Source organism: Apodemus sylvaticus, chromosome 1, assembly GCF_947179515.1.
Source record: "Apodemus sylvaticus chromosome 1, mApoSyl1.1, whole genome shotgun sequence".
Taxonomy (NCBI): domain Eukaryota; kingdom Metazoa; phylum Chordata; class Mammalia; order Rodentia; family Muridae; genus Apodemus; species Apodemus sylvaticus.
The window spans coordinates 20,553,267-20,573,836 of NC_067472.1; the positions used below are offsets into that span (position 1 = coordinate 20,553,267).

Genomic DNA, 20,570 nt, shown 5'->3' on the forward strand with positions numbered 1-20,570 from the left:
GGTCATCCCTCCTTCTTGGGCTTAGGTGAGAGGATCTCCCTGTGTTCCCACACATGTCATCGTGTGTCTCAGTATCATGACTACTGTGTTCTATCATTTATAGTCCTTAAGCACACCGAGGACAGAGATCGTCCGCATCAGTCCCAGCATCCCATTTGAGTGGCACAGCCATGGCACAATGAGCCTTTGTCAAACGGACATGAGGATGTATGAGGATGGAGCCCAGCCTGGACAACTAGGGACAGTGGGGTGTATTAGATAAGTTCAGCTCGCCACAGCCAGCCTACAGTACTTCATAACTTTACTTCATAACTTTGTACTTCATAACTTAAAGTATAATGTGAGAACTAGAGAGCAGTGGTCATGGTCCATTGAGAGCATTTTCTACACACTGGAATCTTTCCTCAGTAAAGCCATGTAGGCCACACCCTTGTATCAACCCCCAGGCTAGATGCCAATACCCTGCTTATCATAGAGTAGAACTCGGACTTACTCAAGGTGACTGAATTTGATGGAGAGTTGGGAAGGGAACCCACACCACTGAGGACCCGAGGACCTGAATACTGGACGGTCATCATGTTACACAAAGGAGACAGAGTTCACGCACACATCCACTTACTTGTGCGTAGGCACTGTCACAGTTAAGTAGTAAGCCAATGCCAGGGCTTGGAGGACTGCACAGCGGCTAAGAGCTCTGGCTGAGCAAGCGTGAGGATCCAAGTTCAAATCTCCAGCACTCACATGAAAAGCCTGGCATGACCCATGCATGCCTGCGACCCAACACAGGATGGAGATAAACCAATTCTGAGAGCTTGCTTGCTGGCAAACCAGCACAGCCAAAATGGCAAACTTCTGGTTCAGTGAGAGACCTTATCTCAAGAAAATCAGGGAATAGGTGACAGCGGAAAAGAAATGACCTCTTTCTCTGCCTTCTGCATGTCTCTCTGTGTGTGCACATGCATGTACACACACAACGCTCATGACGCGCACAAACACACACACACACACACATGCAAACACAGTGTTGTTGTCTTCTTGAACCCTTTTGCATGGCTATGACTGTGTCTGCTAGAGGTGCTAACGTGCAGGAAGCAGGAGGAGGAGGAGGCTGGTAATCCCCACATTGTTGACTTGCTGCACAGCAGGACTGTGTGATACGTTTGAACCGTGTAAGCTTCACTAAGTCTCAATTATTAGGGCTCACTGGGGGCGCGGAGAATAGACATCGCTGAAATTCCTGCAATTATTCCCATTTCTGCTTCACCCAGCCTTCCCCAGAGCTGCTGGTAATTAGCAAACTTGATTGACTCTCAGAGCACCTCTCGCTCATCACCTCTTCCCCTGATGGTCTTTATGGTTCACTAACATACTTAAAATAATCAGCCTGAATAATTATCCCTCTCAGTCAGACCATGAATGTGTTTCCAGGGAAGTTTTACTAACATTTCCTCACTGTAATCTTAAAAGAGCAAAGACTAAAAGAATTCTTGTGGGGCCAGCTTATAAGCATTCCTGAACCCCACTGCCTCACCACAAGCATGACATAGAGGTGAGAGAAACCCAGGGACACCCCAATTTAAGATGCTGCTCAGCTTGGGTTCCTCACTCTCTAGGCATCTGACAGACACGCCCCTGGCACTCACACACCCACACGCAGCCCCATCTGTTGTCCTCTGGTACTCATTCTTCATTTCCTAGGCGACCACGGGGCTCCGTGGAAGAATCTCACTGGATAGGGATTGGCCCCGGGGAAGGAGTAGGCGCTCTGATGATGATCAGGACAGAAAGAAAGCCTGAGAGGGACTGTGGGATATCAGCTGAGATACGCCAAGGGCACTCGCAGTGTAGTCTGATGTTTAAAAGCGTGCTGTTGGAATACTTCCTGCACGCCAGACCCAGCACTGGCCACTGTGTATGCACTCTATATCACAGACCCCTCCACAACCTGGTCATGTGCCCATTGTCTTCCAGATGAGTACTCCCTCAAGATTCTAGAGCCAGTGAGGGGTGGAGCTGAGGAGTAAGGCCAAACCTGTCTGATTAGACACCCCTGAGAGGGAGAGGCAATGGGGACTCCTAAAGATCAAATATCAATCATGTGGTTCCACCTGTGCACAGACTTACTGTGGGGGCACCTGTCTGGTCCCAGCGAGGGTTTTTGTAACCTATAGAGCACTGAGAAAGAGTCACAGGCTGGCCTTGGAGAGTCTAGAAAACAAGGCGGATTTGACTTAATAAGATAAGGGTATAAGGACTTCTTTAGGGGTCTTCTAAGTGTGGAGTGGGGACAGTCTGAAAACCCTGAGGTGTAAGCTGTGGAAGGCTGGGTAGTCTGGGGATCATGACAAGAGTAGCCATTGGGAGGGGGCATTGAAGAGAAACAGCACAGGAACACACCGTAAGCAGCCAACCAGTAAGAGCGAGGAGATGACAGAACTGAATGGGTGGAGTGACTTCAGGAAGGCTCTTGGAGATGATGACACTTCAGGAATGAGACGTCCTGGCTAAGGGATGCGGATCGCAGCGGCAGTCGGATGCCCTTGCGCTAACCCCAGACCCTCTGGAGTGATTGATGATGTTACAAGATCCTCTTGTATCTCTGAACCTCACTGACCCCTTACCTCCTCCCAAATCCCTAGTCTCAACTTGCCCTTGCCTATCTTTAACCGCATCTTGCTTTCTGTAAACCACCTAGCAACTTCAAAAGCTCAAGTGACTCCCCAGACAGAACTAAAGGACCCAGCTCCCTCTGTTTACTCCCCTCCCACCTAAGGTTTATTATCTGATGTCAGGAGACTTCCTGTGTGTGTGTGTGCTTTGAGAAGATGCTCCTACTGTGGTCTGAGGGCCCTGTATGCTAAGAGGTAACACGAGAACATGGGCGTCTAAACGCGCCTCTCAGAACTCTTCGGGCTCTGTTGTTCAAACCTACTTTATGGTAACTCTTTGCAGATCGTCCTAAATTTCACCTCCATGGATTTGTTTAAGAGCCGCCTGTGCTGGTACGATTACGTGGAGATCAGGGATGGCTACTGGAGAAAGGCCCCCCTGCTGGGTGAGTGGACCTCAGCCTTCAGAGAGTGAGAGATGGGGGAGGGGGCGCTGTTCTCCGGGAGGCTCTTCCTATCTGGAAGGTTCCGTGTGGCAGCAGCTGGCACAGCAAACTCCCGGGCGCGCTTGTCATTGTAAAACTCTGGCCACTCCATTTGGCCACACATGTTAAAGGCTTTTAAAAACTGTCAGTGCCTTATGACCCAGCAATTCCTCTCCTTGGAATGTCTCCTAGGGAACTAATTAAGGGAGTGTGCAAAGCCTTAGCAACACGGGGAGGTGCACTGAAGCAGGAAGAATCAAAGCAATTTAAATGTTCAGCAGGAAGGCTTAGCGGAGTAAATTGTGACACACCTTTTCAACGGGAAATTCCCATCCAATAAAAATGAAATTGGGGGTGGGGAAGTGTGTATTGATACAGAGAGATTATTTTTTTTCTGGCCACTCTGTAACCTGCACAATGTTACAGAGTGGAGTAAATGGAGTTATTTCAAACACACACATGAACATAAAGATGTGTTTAACGCAGGAATTGCAGTTAGCGGCTGTCACGGGCGGAGGTGAGTGCAATGGACCGGCTTGATAAAGTGAGGAGCACAGCTGTGCTGTCTTAAATTGTCAAAACTAAATCACTTGAACCATTGCGTGGGCTGAATCCAACGGCAAGGAACCATTTTATGATTTACGATATAAATCTCGAATAAAATTAGAGATGTAAAGAACCCATAGTGGTTATCTTAGAGTTTTTTTTTTTTTAATGTTTCTATTCTGTTCTTGGCTTGGTTATCTCTTCCAGAGTTTCTGATGGGTGGGGATTATTTCTGTGGAGTAGACAAGAGTACAGACTCATCCGCCAAAGGCCTCTTGGACCTTCCTGCGAAAGATCACAGGAAGACACTGTAAAGAGAAAGGTTTCCCAGGAGAGGTTTCTCTTGATGATCACAGAAGATTAATATTGCCTAGAATCAGTGGTCTTGGGTTTGGGGGGCTGGCTTGGGACTCCCTGGTCTGAGGAGGACAGCTGTAATGGAGCTGCAGGGAGAACAGATCAACAGAGAGGCAGATGAAGGAGTTGCAGTTGACTGTGGGATAGCCCCATCACTAGGATGATCTGAACGATGCCCTCCTGGCCTGGTCAAGTCCAAGGTTTTGGTGATAACTTGGTCCTCCGTATTCCTTCATGTGAGTGGAAAAGCCACACTGGCGGTGCCGCCAGTGATGAACCTAGGAAGGGGCTGTTGTCAGGGCAGTTGGCTGCAGATGGTGATGAGACAGAAAGCCCTGATGTCATGTCAGATCCTGCGGGACCAGGAAGTGACAGTCACACAAGACAGGGTAGTCTCTAGGGAACCTGTAGCCCTCTGCATGAGTAATCTGTAGCCATCAGCTATCAATGGGGATAGCCCACAAATGCCTGTATCTAGAAAGATGTGAGTTTGATTTCCCAAGGGTACAAACAGGTGGGAATTTATGTCCTTTGACACTAGCAGCAGCTAGGTCTGTGTGCCATCACTGGGAAAAATCCATCAGGCAGTTCCTAGTCCAGATATACAAACTAAGTTCTCCCCAGAAGTATGCATAGGAATGTGGTTATACTGCCTAAGACCGGGTAGAGCCTGTCTGCACTGGGTTGTTTCCAGCCTAGAATGAATAGACAAGGAAGTAGCAGTCAGAGATCTAGGTCACAGATAGCACTGGTCAGGTGTGCCAAAATGGCAGGGTGCGGGGCATGGGGATGACTTGGCAAGGAAAGTGCTTTTATCACTAGTGTAAGGACCAAAGTTTGGATTCCTGGGCACCGCCATTAAAAATCAGGCACTGTAGTGTATGTCTGTATTCCAGGACTAGGGGTTAGTAGTAGAAGTAGGTGGGGCCCTGAAACCCCGGAGCCAGCCAGATTAATTGAACCAATGAGGTCCAGATTCAGCAAGAGACCCTGTTCTCAAAAAAAATAAGGTGGAGAGTCAGAAGACACATGATGTTGGACTCTGGCCCCCATATGTACCGGGATACACATATGTAATCATATCCACACCCTCACGAATGTGCAAGTGCACCTGCACACTCCTATGCATTCAAGCACCCTCCCCCACCCCCACTCCCAACAAGGCTGGGCTCCTGGGGTTTCATTGCCATCATTGCCTGGAGAATATCTCTAGGTAAGAATCCTGGAATACAACCTAAACAGAACCCATAAAAGTGAGTCACAGAATGATCGCATTGGCTGCCCATGTGTCCTGTCTGGTACCAAACACGTAGGAATGGTGCTCATCAAGGGATGGGCTTGTTGCCTCCAATCGAGGAAGCACGAGGGTGGTGGGCAGCATTATGTGTGTGCCGTACACCCGTCTACCCCACAACAACATTCTATAAAAGCTGTGTGGGAAGAGCTTCATCAGTACAAGGAATCGGAGACCCTCACCCTGACATACCTCCCAGTCACTGAATCCCTCACGGCACGGGCAAGCCAAGTTTCTCAAGAGTACTGAGTGCCTACAGCTTCAGGCCTAGCTAGTGACTGAAGTCAAACCGGAATTCCCATGTGTCCTGGTGAAGGGGACAGGCGACTGCTGGATATTTACAGTCCTTCCCACACAGATGAAAAAGGCCACGCGTTGCTTATCTGAGAGCCAGCGTTAACCAGGCTTCCTGGATTTCTGCTTGCCAAGGTTGGCAGCCCTGTGCCCCAGGAATGGGTTAGACTAAAGCCATGGGAGGAAGGAACCAAAGTTCCCCAGAGAGTGGGCACAGCCAGCCTTCCAGGCATTCCCTCTGCTCCAATGGCAAGCGGAGAATTTTCTCAGTAGGGATCCCGGTGTCTCTGCTGCACTCAGGACTGGGACGGGACTTGTGAGGTTTGTCAGTTTATTGGTGGTAGTGATGGCTTGGGCTGATGGGCTGGGGGGAGTTAGTGCTCATATTTTACCTGAGTTATTGCTCTCTCTGTCTCTCTGTCTCTCTGTCTCTCTCTGTGTGTATGTGTGTGTGTGTGTGTGTGTGTGTGTGTGTGTGTGTGAGAGAGAGAGAGAGAGAGAAAGAGAGAGAGAGAGAACACATCATTGCGGCCAAGGCATGGCCGGGTGCCTGAAACTATCACTCCTCATTTGTAAGTTCCCTCCTTCGCCAACTATTTGGTCTGCTCTGATGTTTCCAAATGCAGTCGTTAGTGGATTTTTGTGTTTGGAACAAGTGCATTGTGTTGGCTAAGCTGGTCCCCGGGAGGGGTCAGTGCCATGCAATCTGTCGGGAGGGGGCAGGTCAAGGCCCCTTTGGCAGGAGGGAGAGCGGATTAGGGCAGATTGTAAAGTAGGCATCTTTGCTCGGAAAACCTCTGCATCACAGTCCCTTTCCCAGGGCAGTGTGCAAAAGCCCAGGCACAATGTGCACGTAACTTTTTATGAATGGAGCCTTTATGACTCCCCGCAGAGCCCACTTGGAGTGTCCTCCTCTGCATCTCCTCTCGATATCCTTATTAAACGCCTCTAAACCCAGGAACCAGATTTCAGTCCAGGAACTGACACCTCTTTGCGCCCGCTTCCCCGAAAGCCTGCCTGGGCTCTTCCGAGGGAGGCTGTTTGTGATTCAGATTCGCACTTACTGGGTTCAAAAGAAAATTATAGACAAGAATATTTCACAGCTGGGGTTTCGGTGCCAGGGGCCACTTATCCTTCCTTAATAGAGTATGTGCAGGGGCTCGTGGGTGGGGCCAGTTGGTAGTCTCAAACAGTGCCCTTCAACACGGACTCCCCACCCCCCCTGCAATCCCCCCCAAAGCACCATATTTTTTGTCTGCAGAACTGCCTTGGCTTTCGGTGCTTCTATAACATACACTAAAGCCCCTTATCCTGTTTCCTTGAAACCGGGAGGGGAATTCAGAAAGGTCAGGTTGGCCCGTCGAGTCGCGTGGCCCCACTACTGAGGCTTCCTGGGCAAAGGGAATTTTCCCAAAGGAACAGAAATGATAGCGTGAGGCGAACAGCCAAGCCTGGCACTGGCACAAGTGTGCTTAGTGATCTCCATTCGTGCTCCTCTTATTCTGAGCTGGGAGGGGAACATGGCGCTTTTCCCAGGAAGCACATTTGGTGTCGGATCCCAAACTGCACAATGTTCAGAACCAGACCCCAGTTCCTTTGGGTGATGGCAGCGGTGATGTTGATAGTGACCCCAAAAGTCTGGATCTCAAACTGCCATGCTTCAAATCTTGCTTCCACCTCCAATTCTGAGACAAGTGCTCTCATCCTCACTTTTCTCATCTGTGAAATGGGGATAATAACAGTACCCCATTCAGGGGAAGGCTTTGCCTTGCTGTGACAAAACACCTGAGGGGAATTAACCAGGAAAAGGTTTATTTGAGCTTCACTTGATTGCTTTCAGTTTGGTGACAAGGCCAGAAGCACCTGGCAGAAAAAAAAAATTTCTGGTACTTTATGGTGACACGAGGGTATGGGACAGGGAGAGAATATTCTTTAAGGACAAACTTCCATTGATCTAGTTCCCCCCATCTCTAAATAGCCCTTAAGCTATGAGTCTATCAATGAATGGATTAATCCATTGATAAGGTCAGAGACCTCAAGATGCAGAACACCCCCACCCCCTGACTTAGTCAGGGTTTCTATTCCTGCACAAACATCATGACCAAGAAGTAAGTTGGGGAGGAAAGGGTTTTTATTCAGCTTATACTTTCCACATTGCTGTTGATCACCAAAGGAAGTCAGGACTGGAACTCAAGCAGGTCAGGAAGCAGGAGCTGATGCAGAGGCCATGGAGGGATGTTACTGGCTTGCTTCCCCTGGCTTGCTCAGCTTGCTTTCTTATAGAACCCAAGAACAGCAGCCCAGGGATGGCACCACCCACAAGGGGCCCTCCCTCCTCAATCACTAATTGAGAAAATGCCGGGCTGGAGAGATGGCTCAGCAGTTAAGAGCACCGACTGCTCTTCCGAAGGTCCTGAGTTCAATTCCCAGCAACCACGTGATGGCTCACAACCATCTGTATAGCTACAGTGTACTCTCACATACATAAAATAAATAAATAAAACCTTAAAAAAAAAAAGAAAATGCCTTACAGCTGGATCTCATAGAGGCATTTCCTCAAGGGAGGCTCCTTTCTCTGTGATAACTCCAGTTTGTGTCAAGTTGACAGAAAGCCAGACAGTAAACACCCCCGCCCCAAGGCCCTACATATGATCACCACTGCAATGGGACCCAGACCTTCAGCCTAGGAGCTTTCTTGGCACATTTAAGGTCCAAGCCAGAACCAGTATGGATGAAATGAGATAATCCGTGTGAAACGCTTCAGACTTCAGACAGGATCTTACACAGACACAGTGACAAAGGGGGACTGTGATTACAGCGTCTATGCTGACAAAAGCCAAGATGTCAGCTAAGAACTACAGAGATGTGGGATATCTGCTGAGGCAGAGCAATACACCTGCCCGGGTTGGACAGGGGCGGGTCACCTTGCGGAGGGGTGACAGATGGTTCTTCTCATTGAGTTAGGTCCATAGGTGACAGAATATAGATGCCCCCCCTCCCCGATCCCCTCATTTGGAATCAGTTCTCAGTGGCTGTGGCAGCTGGGCATTTAAAAGGAGAAATAGACTGAAAACGTGAGCTAGGTGAAGCAGTCCTGCTTAGGGCTGCTGTGATCTGACTGCACAGTGCTCCCTCTTGCTAAAATGTGGTGCTCCTTTGTGCTTACCTGTTGTTTTCTAGAAACTCATCACAGTAACGGCCATACCATAGATGCCACTCCCAAAGTATATAGGCCTCCAATCTGTTTTTCTCTTTGAGTGTATGAGTGTGTATGTGCATGCTGTGTGTGCATGGGTGACCATGTATTCAGGAGCATGTATGCATATGCAGGTAGGAACCCCCCCTACTGGGTGTCATTTTTCAGGTGCCACCCACCTTCAGGCTGGCTAGCCAGTGAGACTCCGCCTCTCTGGTGTGAGAATTGTAAGAACACACCACCATGCCCAGCTTTCTTACATCACTTCTGGGGCCCAAATTTAAATCCTCATGCTTACACAGAGCCATTTCTCCCAACCTTTTCAATGTACTTTTCCTTCCCAAAGTCTTGACAAAAATTTCGTTTCACTGACTAGGAAGACCACTAAATCCAAATGGCGAGAGGTAGCCAAAACAAGGAGGAAGCGCGCAACCCTGGTTTTCCTCAAAGAATATAAGCCAGGGCTAAGAAAGGGTCAGTGGTGCCCGTTCTTCCCCGGCCTCTGCCTTTCTACTTTCCTCAGAAGAATAAAACATAATTATGGTGTCTAGTGCCTCAACCAGGGCTTTCCATGCACTGGTGGTTAAAAAGTGTCTGCCTTTTTTAAAATTGAGAACTGGCTATAATGACACATGTTTATAATTCTAGTACTTGAGAGGCTGAGGCAGGAGGGTCCAGCAAGTTTGAGGCCAGCCTGGGCTACTTAGTGACTATAATGCCAGCCTGGGCTACATAGTGAGACACCCCCCCATCCCCCACCCACCCCTATCCCCCCTCACCCCCACCCCCCGCTTAAGCTGTCACTCTGTGGCTGTTGTTTCCTTAGTATCTCAACCTGAGGCTGCTCGGGCGAAGCCCTAATCCACATGGACCTTCCTCCAAGCTTGTGAGGTACTCGACGACTACACAAGGCCTGTGAACTGTCGGAAAGTTGCCTCCATACGTGCTCAGGAGGTGGTAGTCATGATTCTGTGTCACATCAGGCTTGGCACGGGGAACTTTACATGGCTGTGTCACAGGCAAAGGTCTGGCCAAGCCATACAGACAATCTTGTGACCCTGCTGGGCTCTGTCCAGGGACTAGGGGCACTATTTCCTGTTCTCCCAGATCTTTAAGTCTCCTTAAAGAGTCTTATCATAAAGTGGTCTTTATCATCCTGCCAGAGCCAGTCTTAGCTTGGAGGAAGAGAACTCGGAATCAATACTTAAGGAGCTCCCCATTATCCTTCCAAAGTTCTTCATCTCAGTCTCTCTCTCTTCCCCTCCGAGTCTCTCTGTACTATCAGTCTAGGGGACTCACTCTTCTCCAATGCCTAACTCTCAGTATTGCATCTGGCCCTGAACTAATTCAAATGCAAGGAAGCTTTGGTTTCTTGGTCTCTGGCCCTACTTCCTGAGGCAAGGGTAACCGAGTACCCAGTGCCCCAAAGGGAAGGGTGTGGTGTCTTCAGAATTGTCAGGCAAAGCAAACAAACAAACAAACAACCATCATCTTTAGCTCAGCACCATCTCTCTACTTCTGGGACTACCACAAGATCTGCTGCAGGACCCCACGTGGCAGGGAAGGTACCTTCCTTCGCTCTGTCTTGTAATTTGAGTGCCTGGAATCCAGAATTGTCCTTCACGGACTCACAGGTGTACCATTCTTGAGCCCATATTTGCTCCTCTGTGGAGTGCAGGATTAGCTGTCCCTTTGAGGGCCATTGGCCACTTCCTACCTTTCCTTCAGGCTGTGGTGAGGTGGGCCCCATGTCCACAGTGTCCTGACTGTCCTGTCTCTTTCCAGGGAGGTTTTGCGGCGATAAAATACCTGAGCCCCTTGTCTCCTCGGACAGCCGCCTCTGGGTGGAATTCCGCAGCAGCAGCAGCAGCCTGGGCAAGGGCTTCTTTGCGGTATATGAAGGTTTGTTCTTGATAAAGCAGTCAGGCGGGTGGCCCCTGACGAGCATCTGTCCTTCTAGCGCAGCCTGCTTCCTTCCCAGGTGTATGGGGCAGCTTTCTAGGGGATCAAGCTCTTATCATAGGGTCTGAGCTGAGGTCCGCACACTCCCTCCGTCACACTTGGAAGGCACAGGCCAAGTCTGCTAAGCTCTGCCGCTGTCACAAGCCCAGTGAGCTCTCCTCTCAGTCCATCTGGGGTGTGGACTGTATATCAGGGAATAGAGTCCTGTGGAAATGGCAGTGGTCTCTGGCTACCTGAATGAGCTTGGGCAGGGGGCCTGACGTGCCACTCGCTACCCAGACATCCTGTTTCACATAAGAGAAGGGTGGTGAAATCACCCCAGGGCAGCTTCTGTGTGTCTTAATCCTCCCGGCTCAGAAAGGACCGGAACTGGAAACATACCAATCCAAGTTTCTCTGAATGGCTACTTGGCTACCCAGAGCTAAAACTCAACTTTCCCAAGGCCAGTTTTGTTAGACCCAGAAGAGAATGCTGCCTCTTGGAGCCACCTTGTGGCAATAAGTAGCCATTCACCTGTGTTTGTAAGAACGTGATCAAGGACCCCCCTTTTTCATGTGTTCTCTCTAAAGCCATGTGCGGGGGAGACATAACCAAAGATGCAGGCCAGATTCAGTCTCCCAACTACCCTGACGACTACAGGCCTTCCAAGGAATGTGTGTGGAGGATCACAGTGTCGGAGGGGTTTCACGTGGGACTTACCTTCCAGTCCTTTGAGGTGAGCGTTGCTAGGATGTTTTCCAGAGTGTGTACTTTTCCAGAGTCTGCCCCATACTCTCTGCTCTATAAAGACAGGGTCCTGAGCCGGGCGGTGGTGGCAGTGCATGCCTTTAATCCCAGCACTTGGGAGGCAGAGGCAGGTGGATTTCTGAGTTCGAGGCCAGCCTGGTCTACAGAGTGAGTTCCAGGACAGCCAGGGCTACACAGAGAAACCCTGTCTCGAAAATAAATAAGTAAATAAAGACAGGGTCCTAGAGTACCCAGCACTCAGGAGGGCGAGGCAGGAGGAAAGTGAGTTTGGGGCCAGATTGGACCAACTAAAAAACAAACAGAAGGGATTGGGGTGGGTGGGGTCTGGGGAGATGGTTCAGTCCGTGAAGTGTTTCCTTGCCTTGCTGGCACAAGGGCCCGAGTTTGATCCCAAGTGCCCATAAAGCCCCATGTATACCTTGTAACCCCAGAGTTGGGAGGCCATGCAGGCAAATCCCTGGGAATTATGGGCAGCTAGCCTAGCCTAAATGGTGTGCTCTGGGGAAGTGAGAAAGCCTGTCTCACAAAACAAAATAGGTGTCTTCTGAGGTTTGTATATCTCTGACCTACACACACACACACACACCACACACACCACACACACCACACACACACACACACACACACGAGAGAGAGAGAGAGAGAGAGAGAGAGAGAGACAGACAGACAGAGAGAGAGAGAGAGAGAGACAGAGAGAGAGAGAGACAGAGACAGAGACAGACAGAGACAGAGAGAAACAGAGACAGAGACAGAGACAGAGAAATGTATACACACATAGACACACAGATACATACCCAGAGATACAAATAGGCACAGACACATACATACACACACACACACAGACACACACACACACACACAGATGGCTTTCCACTTTTGGTTAAGAACAGGAAGCTAAGAGTCCATTTCAAGCCCATCTTCCTTGTTCCTTTTAGAGCCTCCTCGGCCTGATTCGTCTTGACCTTGGCAACAGAGGCAGACTGGACAAGCTGAGTATGAACTCAGCCTGCTTAGATCTGTGAGAGATGGCTAGGTTTTGATTCTGAGTTAAAAATCCTTAAAGCCAAGCCAGCCAGTGTCACCCACATGGCCTCTGTCTTTCTCTTTAGATCGAAAGGCATGACAGTTGTGCATATGACTATCTGGAAATCCGAGATGGTCCCACAGAGGAGAGCACCCTGATTGGTCACTTCTGTGGCTATGAGAAGCCAGAGGCAGTGAAATCCAGTGCCAACCGACTGTGGGTGAAGTTTGTGTCTGACGGCTCCATCAACAAAGCTGGCTTTGCAGCCAATTTCTTCAAGGGTATGGCTTAGCAATCTGTTCCTGTGTTTATTCAAGGGAAGAAATATTTCTTTCCCCAGTGTAAGAATTCCAAAACCTATGAGACCTTAGCAGCAAGCAAAGCTCTTGCAGGGAGGAGGCTGTCCATTTTGAACTGCTGATAGGGCCGTTCCTGTGAGGAACAGGCTCCAGTTGGCTTCTGCAAGGAAATTATTCTATTTGGAGACATGAGAGTTAGTGATTTTTCTGAAGGGTGATTTTACCAGGTCAAAGTATCCATGGTGAAATCCTGATAACAACACATACCTGGCAACCTCACTAACTGGGCTCCCTGCGTCCCAGGGCCTGTGTGAGCCACTTCCTTTACCTGATAGCATTTTGTGCCTGTGATCACCCTCTCGGTCAGGTTTGGAGTATATTGACCAGCATTGAGAAAGGTGGTTCAGGGTCGCTCTTGGACACGAGTGGCAGACCCTCCGCAGTCTTTCCTGACACTCCTAGATGTGAGCCAGAGCTGCATCCCAGGTCTTCCACTCCAAAGGCATTGCCTTCCATCCGGCACGCTGCTGCCCAGGAGAGTGAGGTGTGAGGGCAGCAAGAGAGCAAATTCCCTTGATGGACCCAGACCCAGACCGTAGAGGTGATCCAGCCTAAGGAGGGGCTTCCATGTTTTCTCTAAAAGGGCATTCAGGACCCCCAAAGGATGTACACCACCCCTAAGAAGGACACGGGTGTATTCCCTAGGCCTGGTACACTGTGACTGGGTCCTCAGGAGCATGCCACCAGTCCTTGGTAGAGATAGGGGGTCCCCACAGCTCCTTCTTCACGACCTCTCCATTATAGTGTCACTTGATGTCCCTCCACCCATACCCATGTCAGGGGCACTATTTCCTCCCTTCCCTCCTCTCCCATGCCCCCGGCTGTGATAGACAAAAGTCCCATCCTTCCTCTCTTCCCCCACCCCCATCTTCCTTGTGCCTCCGTTTCATTTTATTGTTTTAGCTTGTGAGGGAGGATTTCATCCTGTAACCCAGACTGGCCTGTAACTCACTGGGACTCAGGAGCATTCTCACGCCTCAGCCTCAGCTTCCCAGTGCTCAGATTACAGAGTGAGCCACTGCGCCTGCCCCTGCCTCTTCTTCAGTACTTCCCCTAGATTCCTGATAAAGGTTTGACATCAGGAGAACAGACTTCCAGACAAACCACCCCACTAGGCAGCCTCATTTCCTTACCAAAGCTTCAGTTTCCCCCATAGAACAGAAAGAAGAAAATGTGTTGAGTCGTGAAGTTCCAAGGAAACGATGACTTGGAGACCCTTTGTAAGGTGTTGGGCTCCGTGAGAGATGTGGGATTACTGTTCTTTCCTTTTGTGGCATGCAGAAGTAGTGAACATCTTTTTTAAAAAAAAGATTTATTTATTATATCTAAGTACACTGCAGCTGACTTCAGACACACCAGAAAAGGGTGTCAGATCCCATTACACAGATGGCTGTGAGCCACCGTGTGGTTGCTGGGATTTAAACTCATGACCTCTGGAAGAGCAGTCGGTGCTCTTAACCACTGAGCCATCTCTCCAGCCCAGGAGTGAACATTTTAACGCCCAGTTTCCTCCGACCATGGAGGCCACAGTAGGATGCCCAGAGCACAGTATCTGGCTTGTGTGTATTTGCAGAAGGAGAGAACTGGAAGCATAACCACCAAGCCCGTGGCAGAGCCACAGATGAGCCAGAGAACCTTGTGCCTTGATGCCAGTTGGCAACAGCCTTTGCCTGGGGCCCAGCTGGCCCATAATGCTGGCCGGGGTGCCAGCTGGCCTCCACACCGACCTTCTAGTGCCAGATGGCAGCCCCTCTTAGAGCCAGTTGGCTAGGCAGCAGGCAGAGCCTTACACTTCTGCTGATTTCAAGAGAGGGTGGTGGCATTCAAGGCTTGGCTGGTCCAGGGGGTGTGACAAACGTCTTGAATCCCTACACCCTCTCATTCCAATGCAGAGGGACCGTAGGGGATGCTGGGTAGGAGAAGCTTTCTTCAAGGTATTTCTTCCAAGCCCTGGAGTGTGCTCTAACTTCCCTTAACTCTCTGAAATTCTTTTAATGTCTTTTCCGGGTCTTATTACTGAACCATAGAACTCAGTAATCTTTTCCTGTGTAGCTAGAGGAGAGAAAGAAGCCAGAGCCGCGGCCGTACCCGGCTAAGTTCTGGTTCCAGCCCATTCTATCTGCATGCTCCCAGATCTCCTTAGAAGGTGTGCCAGCATGAGCATGAGCCAGTGGGCTCGGCACAGGTGGTACTGTAGAGCCCATGTAGCCTGCCAGACCCTGGCAAGAATGGGGCCTGCTTGCCTGCCACTTACCGACGATGGCGTGGTGCCACGGACAGCATCACAGCCCACTGCCCTTGAAGCTTTTCTCCAGCTCCCTGGCTAGCATAATCCTTTTGTCTCTGCAGGAATGGTGCTTTCTTTGCTTTAAGTCCATTCCACTGGCTTCTCTCCCTCCACCTGGCAATAACTAGGCTGAAAAATGGTGAGCCCCTCTTTCTTGCCTCTGAGCCCTGCCCACAACTATCACATCTCTGGGCATCAGGGCCTCTCCTCTGTCCCCCCTGGGTCTTTATTTATCTTTATCCTTTCTCATGGAATCTTTGCTAAGTTACCTCTGCTCTCTGGTCCATTTCTTAGACCCGCTGTGCCCCTCTCGTCCGTCCGTTCCTTCTTCACGGAGCCATCCTTGCTGCCCCTCCCTTCGCCTGCCCTTGCCCCGCTCCTCACCTCCTGCCCACTGCCCAGGCTGTTTCTCCTTCTGTCCTTCCCACCATTGTCTTTCCAACTCCTGGAGGAGCAGAAACTGCGCCAGAGTTGTCTGAAGTGGCAGCCCTGCACACTGACAATACACCAGTCCTTCGTGGGCATAATTTTCAATTACCACAAAAGCCAATGTCGCTCCTGTTTTAAAAGTAGAGGAAGACTCAGAGAAGTCAAACAACTGGCATCCAAATCCATATGATTGGATCATATCTGTTGGCCCAAGCTGACCCATCTTGCCTGGAGTCCTGGTCTCTGTCTACTGCTCCCTATTCTCCTATATATTTCCCTTATTCCAAAATTTCTGAAAATGCTTTAGATGCCTAAAAAGTGTTTTCCATATTTCAATACAATAAGTAAATAGTCACTTGAACAGTTTCAACATGGTTGCTACTACATTTATTAATGGCCACAGACAACGTCATCTCCCTGCCTACAGCATCTTTCGGAACCCAGTGACCAACTCATCCCAGTCATTGCTGAGCCCAAGAACGCCTGACACTCAGAGTTACTCTGTGTGCTCTCCACTGAGTGAGACACTGGGGTACTGACAAGCTATCCGCTCCCTGGAGAAGGGTGATTACACTGATAAGGAGTGTGTGCAGAACAGACAAGGAGGAGGCTGGAAGTGGGTTCATTTGAGTTGGAAATTCAGAGGCAGAGAGGGAAAAATAATAGAGAGGCCATTGCATTTGTGGAGGACCAATGAGCGGAGAGTTTGAGGAGCCAGACAACCCAAGGAACCCTCTGAGAAACAGTAGGCACGGGTCTGAGAAGCTACCCAGCAAGAGTATTTTTAAAGAGGCCCTGTCCGCGGTGGTGAGGTTGGCTATCTATCTTTTCAGGTTGTTCCCATCGCTTAGTCATTCTGAATTCTTTCGTTTCTTTGTGGCATCCATTCTTTCAAGATTTGTCCAACAACTTCATACTTCCTCTGCCTCTAGTTCCTCAGCAACACGGATCAGCCACTCCCCTCCCTGCCCCGCCCACTAGTGCTGTTGAGTGGTCTCTTTGTTAGACTGTTCAGGGAGGCAGAGCACACCCTGTGTGCTGTCTCTCATGTACCGACATACCTGACAACGGGATGATTTTCCTGTTATTTCTAATACTTGTCTTAGAGAGGATCAGTGCTAAGGACTTTGCTTACTTCCGGGGCTTGTGAGCTAACATCTCCTGAGGGGGTCTCCAGTGACTCCTGTGTTCTGTCCACGGTCAGAGCTCATAGCATCCTACCAACTGTTGTTTAATGCCCTGAGCACACTACTGGACGCCTGCTTGTCCTGAACATCTGAGGCTACCCACCCCAAGGCTTGCCCCCTGCCTACCCAACAATTTCTCCCACAAACAGTGGCTAACTTGAGAACCCAGTGTTTTCTGTAAACGTCTTAAGAATTTCTATTTAGGGGGCTGGAAAGATGGCTCTGCTCTTCCAGAGGTCCTGAGTTCAATTCCCAGCAACTACATGGTGACTCACAACCATCTGTAATGGGATCTGATGCCCTCTTCTGGTGTGTCTGAAGAGAGCAATGGTGTATTCATATACATAAAATAAATAAATAAGGCCAGAGAGAGTGGGGCCGGGGGTGGGGGGGTGGGGGGTGGGAGGGAGAGCAGAATTTCTATTTAAAAAAATGCTTCACAGCAGACTTCTAGTTCTGTCTAGGAACAGCTTCATGTATAAGTGCATCCCTCTATTAACATTCTTTACTGAATGCCCATGAAGCCCCTGGTGTGGAACCTGGTGAGATCTACAAAACCATTCATGTATACTGGATGGGCACCTTGCTTAACTCTGTCCTGCAGGCCTGGTCCTTTCCTTTCTGGATAACTAGATGCCCCTGCTTATGTGATCAGGATCCCGCCTTTGACTGTAGCTGTGTATGACTGTTGAGTGTAGACAAGGGAGTTTTTAGGAGGTGACCATTAGGAGCAGTTCTTGTCATAGAGAAATGTACCTAGAGCCCCATGGTATGGAAGGGAGGAAACGGACTGTACTCTTGGTGACAGTTGAGCCCTGTGCCCTTCCCTCCCTGCAGAGGTGGATGAGTGCTTTAGGCCAGACCACGGCGGGTGTGAGCAGCGTTGTGTAAACACACTCGGCAGCTACGTGTGTGCCTGCGACCCTGGCTATGAGCTGGCTGCTGACAAGAAGACGTGTGAAGGTAGGCGTTGGACCTGTCGAGTTGAAATGACAGGGAACGGGAGACAAGTTTTAGGAAAAGTGGGGACAGAGATGGGTAAGTGATTGGCTATGAAATAACAATGGACAGAAGAGATGACAACAAGCCGGGACAATCACAGACATAACAGGTTCCAGCCACCCTTAAAACTGTGAGACAGAGGCTGCAGCTTGTCACCCGCTGTGGGTGTGTAACATTCATGTGGTCGTCATGGCAAGACCACAAGGAACTGTGATCACTCTGGCATGACTCCATTGATAGCCTTTCCCACACGGACTGGGTTCAGCCCACCTACTCACCTACCCACCCACCCACCTACCTACCCACCCACCTACCCACCTACCCACCCACCCCCCACCCATTCACCTACCCACCTACCCACCTACCCACCCACCCCCCCACCCATTCACCTACCCACCTACCCACCTACCCACCCACCCCCTACCCATTCACCTACCCACCTACTCACCTACCCACCCACCCCCCACCCATTCACCTACCCACCTACCCACCTACCCCCCACCCATCCACCTACCCACCTACCCACCTATCCATCTACCTACCCACCCACCCCCCACCAATCCACCTACCCACCTACCCACCTACCCCCCCACCCATCCACCTACTCACCTACTCACCTATCCACCTACCCACCTACTCCCCCACCCATCCACCACCGACCTACCCACCTATCTATCTACCTACCCACCCCCCCCACCCATCCACCTACCCACCTACCCACCTACCCCCCCACCCATCTACCTACTCACCTACTCACCTATCCACCTACCCACCTACTCCCCCACCCATCCACCTACTCACCTACTCACCTATCCACCTACCCACCTACTCCCCCACCCATCCACCACCCACCTACCCACCTATCCATCTACCTACCCACCCCCCCACCCATCCACCTACCCACCTACCCACCTACCCACCTACCCACCGACCCACCAACCCACCGACCCACCCACCCACCTACCCACCGACCCACCGACCCACCTACCCACCTACCCACCGACCCACCCACCCACCTACCCACCTACATGAATGCTCACACAAGCCAGGCGCAGTGAGAAGCTTGATGCAGACATCTCTAGCTCTCCTTTGGTCCAAGACCTGTGGAGACCCCGACTGTGTTACTTATATGACAGGTCAAATGTGCCACCACCACTTAAAAAGCAGTAGACATGTCCCTCACTCATTCCTCCAAAGCCCCAGTGGAAGTCACTCAACTAGAAAAAAAGAATCTGGATCACTTCAGACTGTCTAACTTCTTCCCAATTACTAGAGGACAGCAGCAGGTCTTCCTGATGCTTGGGGGGAAACTGCAGTCACCTGGAACCAAAAACAGATGAATCTAAAATGTTTTCCTCCACGCAGTGGCCTGTGGTGGATTCATTACCAAGCTAAATGGCACCATCACCAGCCCCGGATGGCCGAAGGAGTACCCCACGAACAAGAACTGTGTCTGGCAGGTGGTGGCCCCCATGCAGTACCGCATCTCCCTGCAGTTCGAAGCCTTTGAGCTGGAAGGCAATGACGTATGTCTCAGCCCCGTAACTGATGCGGCTGTGTTTGTCACTGTGCTGTGGCTGTGTTTGTGACTGTGCTTGTGGCTATGTTGTGGCTATGCTGTGACTGTGTTTGTGACTGTGCTGTGACTGTGTTTGTGACTGTGCTGTGGCTATGTTTGTGACTGTGTTTGTGGCTATGTTGTGGCTATGCTGTGACTGTGTTTGTGACTGTGCTGTGACTGTGTTTGTGACTATGCTGTGGCTATGTTTGTGACTGTGTTTGTGGCTGTGTTTGTGACTGTGCTGTGGCTGTGTTTGTGACTATGTTTGTGGCTGTGTTTGTGACTGTGCTGTGGCTGTGTTTGTGACTATGTTTGTGACTGTGTTTGTGACTGCTGTGGCTGTGTTTGTGACTGTGCCATGGCTGTGTTTTTTATTGCGTTGTGACTGTGTTTGTGGCTATGTTGTGGCTATGCTGTGACTGTGTTTGTGACTGTGCTGTGGCTGTGTTTGTGACTGTGCCATGGCTGTGTTTGTGACTGTGCTGTGGCTTTGTTGAGAGGTGACTCAGAGCTAGAACAGGCTCTTCAGGCATCAAGGTGGCCTGGGTGAAGTTGCCACCTCTGGTGGAGACCTGGGGTGCAGACTAGGCAGAATTGGGGGTAGCGGAGAAGATGGAGTGTTTCACGTCAGTTTCACTGTGTCCCTTTTCACTGAGTCCAAGGAAGATGGGATCAAGAGTAAAGGAGCTGGGGTAGAGCAGTCAGGATGGACAGACCGGAACTCCAGTGTGAGGAGCTGGGGTAGAGCAGTCAGGACAGATCTAAACTCCAGTGTGAGGAGCTGGCTAGTGTCCAGCTGAGGCTCTGAGGGCCAGCAGCAGACAAGGATATGATAAACAGCCTGTTCCTTTCTCTTAGAAGTGGCTGTGGATAATCAAGTTAGAGGAGGGCTACATGTAGCCCACAGCCAGGATGGTGACAGGATTCCCTGGGGATAGTATGAGTCCCTGGGGCTGCATGAACATCTCCATGTACCCCTGCCACAGCCCCACTGGGCTGTGTACCCACTTTAACAACAGCAGTAGCCTAACCCTGACCCACTCCCGGTTACCCAGGGAGATGTCCACACCAAAAATCCCGATACGGGAGGCTCAAGAGAGGGCTGAGCAGGTAAGAGGAAGCACTGCTCTTACAGAGGACCCAAGTTCGATTCCAAGCACCTTCCTTGGGTGGTTCACAACCACACACAACTCTTCTGACCTCCACAGCCACCTGCACTCACGTGCGCAAA

At 50.3% G+C, this 20,570-nt stretch overlaps 1 protein-coding gene across 1 annotated transcript in view; it reads left to right on the forward strand.

Annotated features, from left to right (window-relative positions):
- Positions 1-20,570, forward strand: part of Tll2 (tolloid like 2) — a 122,940-nt gene that overhangs the window by 87,632 nt on the left and 14,738 nt on the right. The window contains exons 10-15 of the mRNA XM_052186069.1: positions 2,953-3,055; positions 10,567-10,683; positions 11,313-11,458; positions 12,600-12,795; positions 17,614-17,739; positions 19,144-19,304. Of these exons, the coding sequence (XP_052042029.1) occupies positions 2,953-3,055; positions 10,567-10,683; positions 11,313-11,458; positions 12,600-12,795; positions 17,614-17,739; positions 19,144-19,304 (849 nt within the window). The remainder of the gene's footprint in view (positions 1-2,952; positions 3,056-10,566; positions 10,684-11,312; positions 11,459-12,599; positions 12,796-17,613; positions 17,740-19,143; positions 19,305-20,570) is intronic.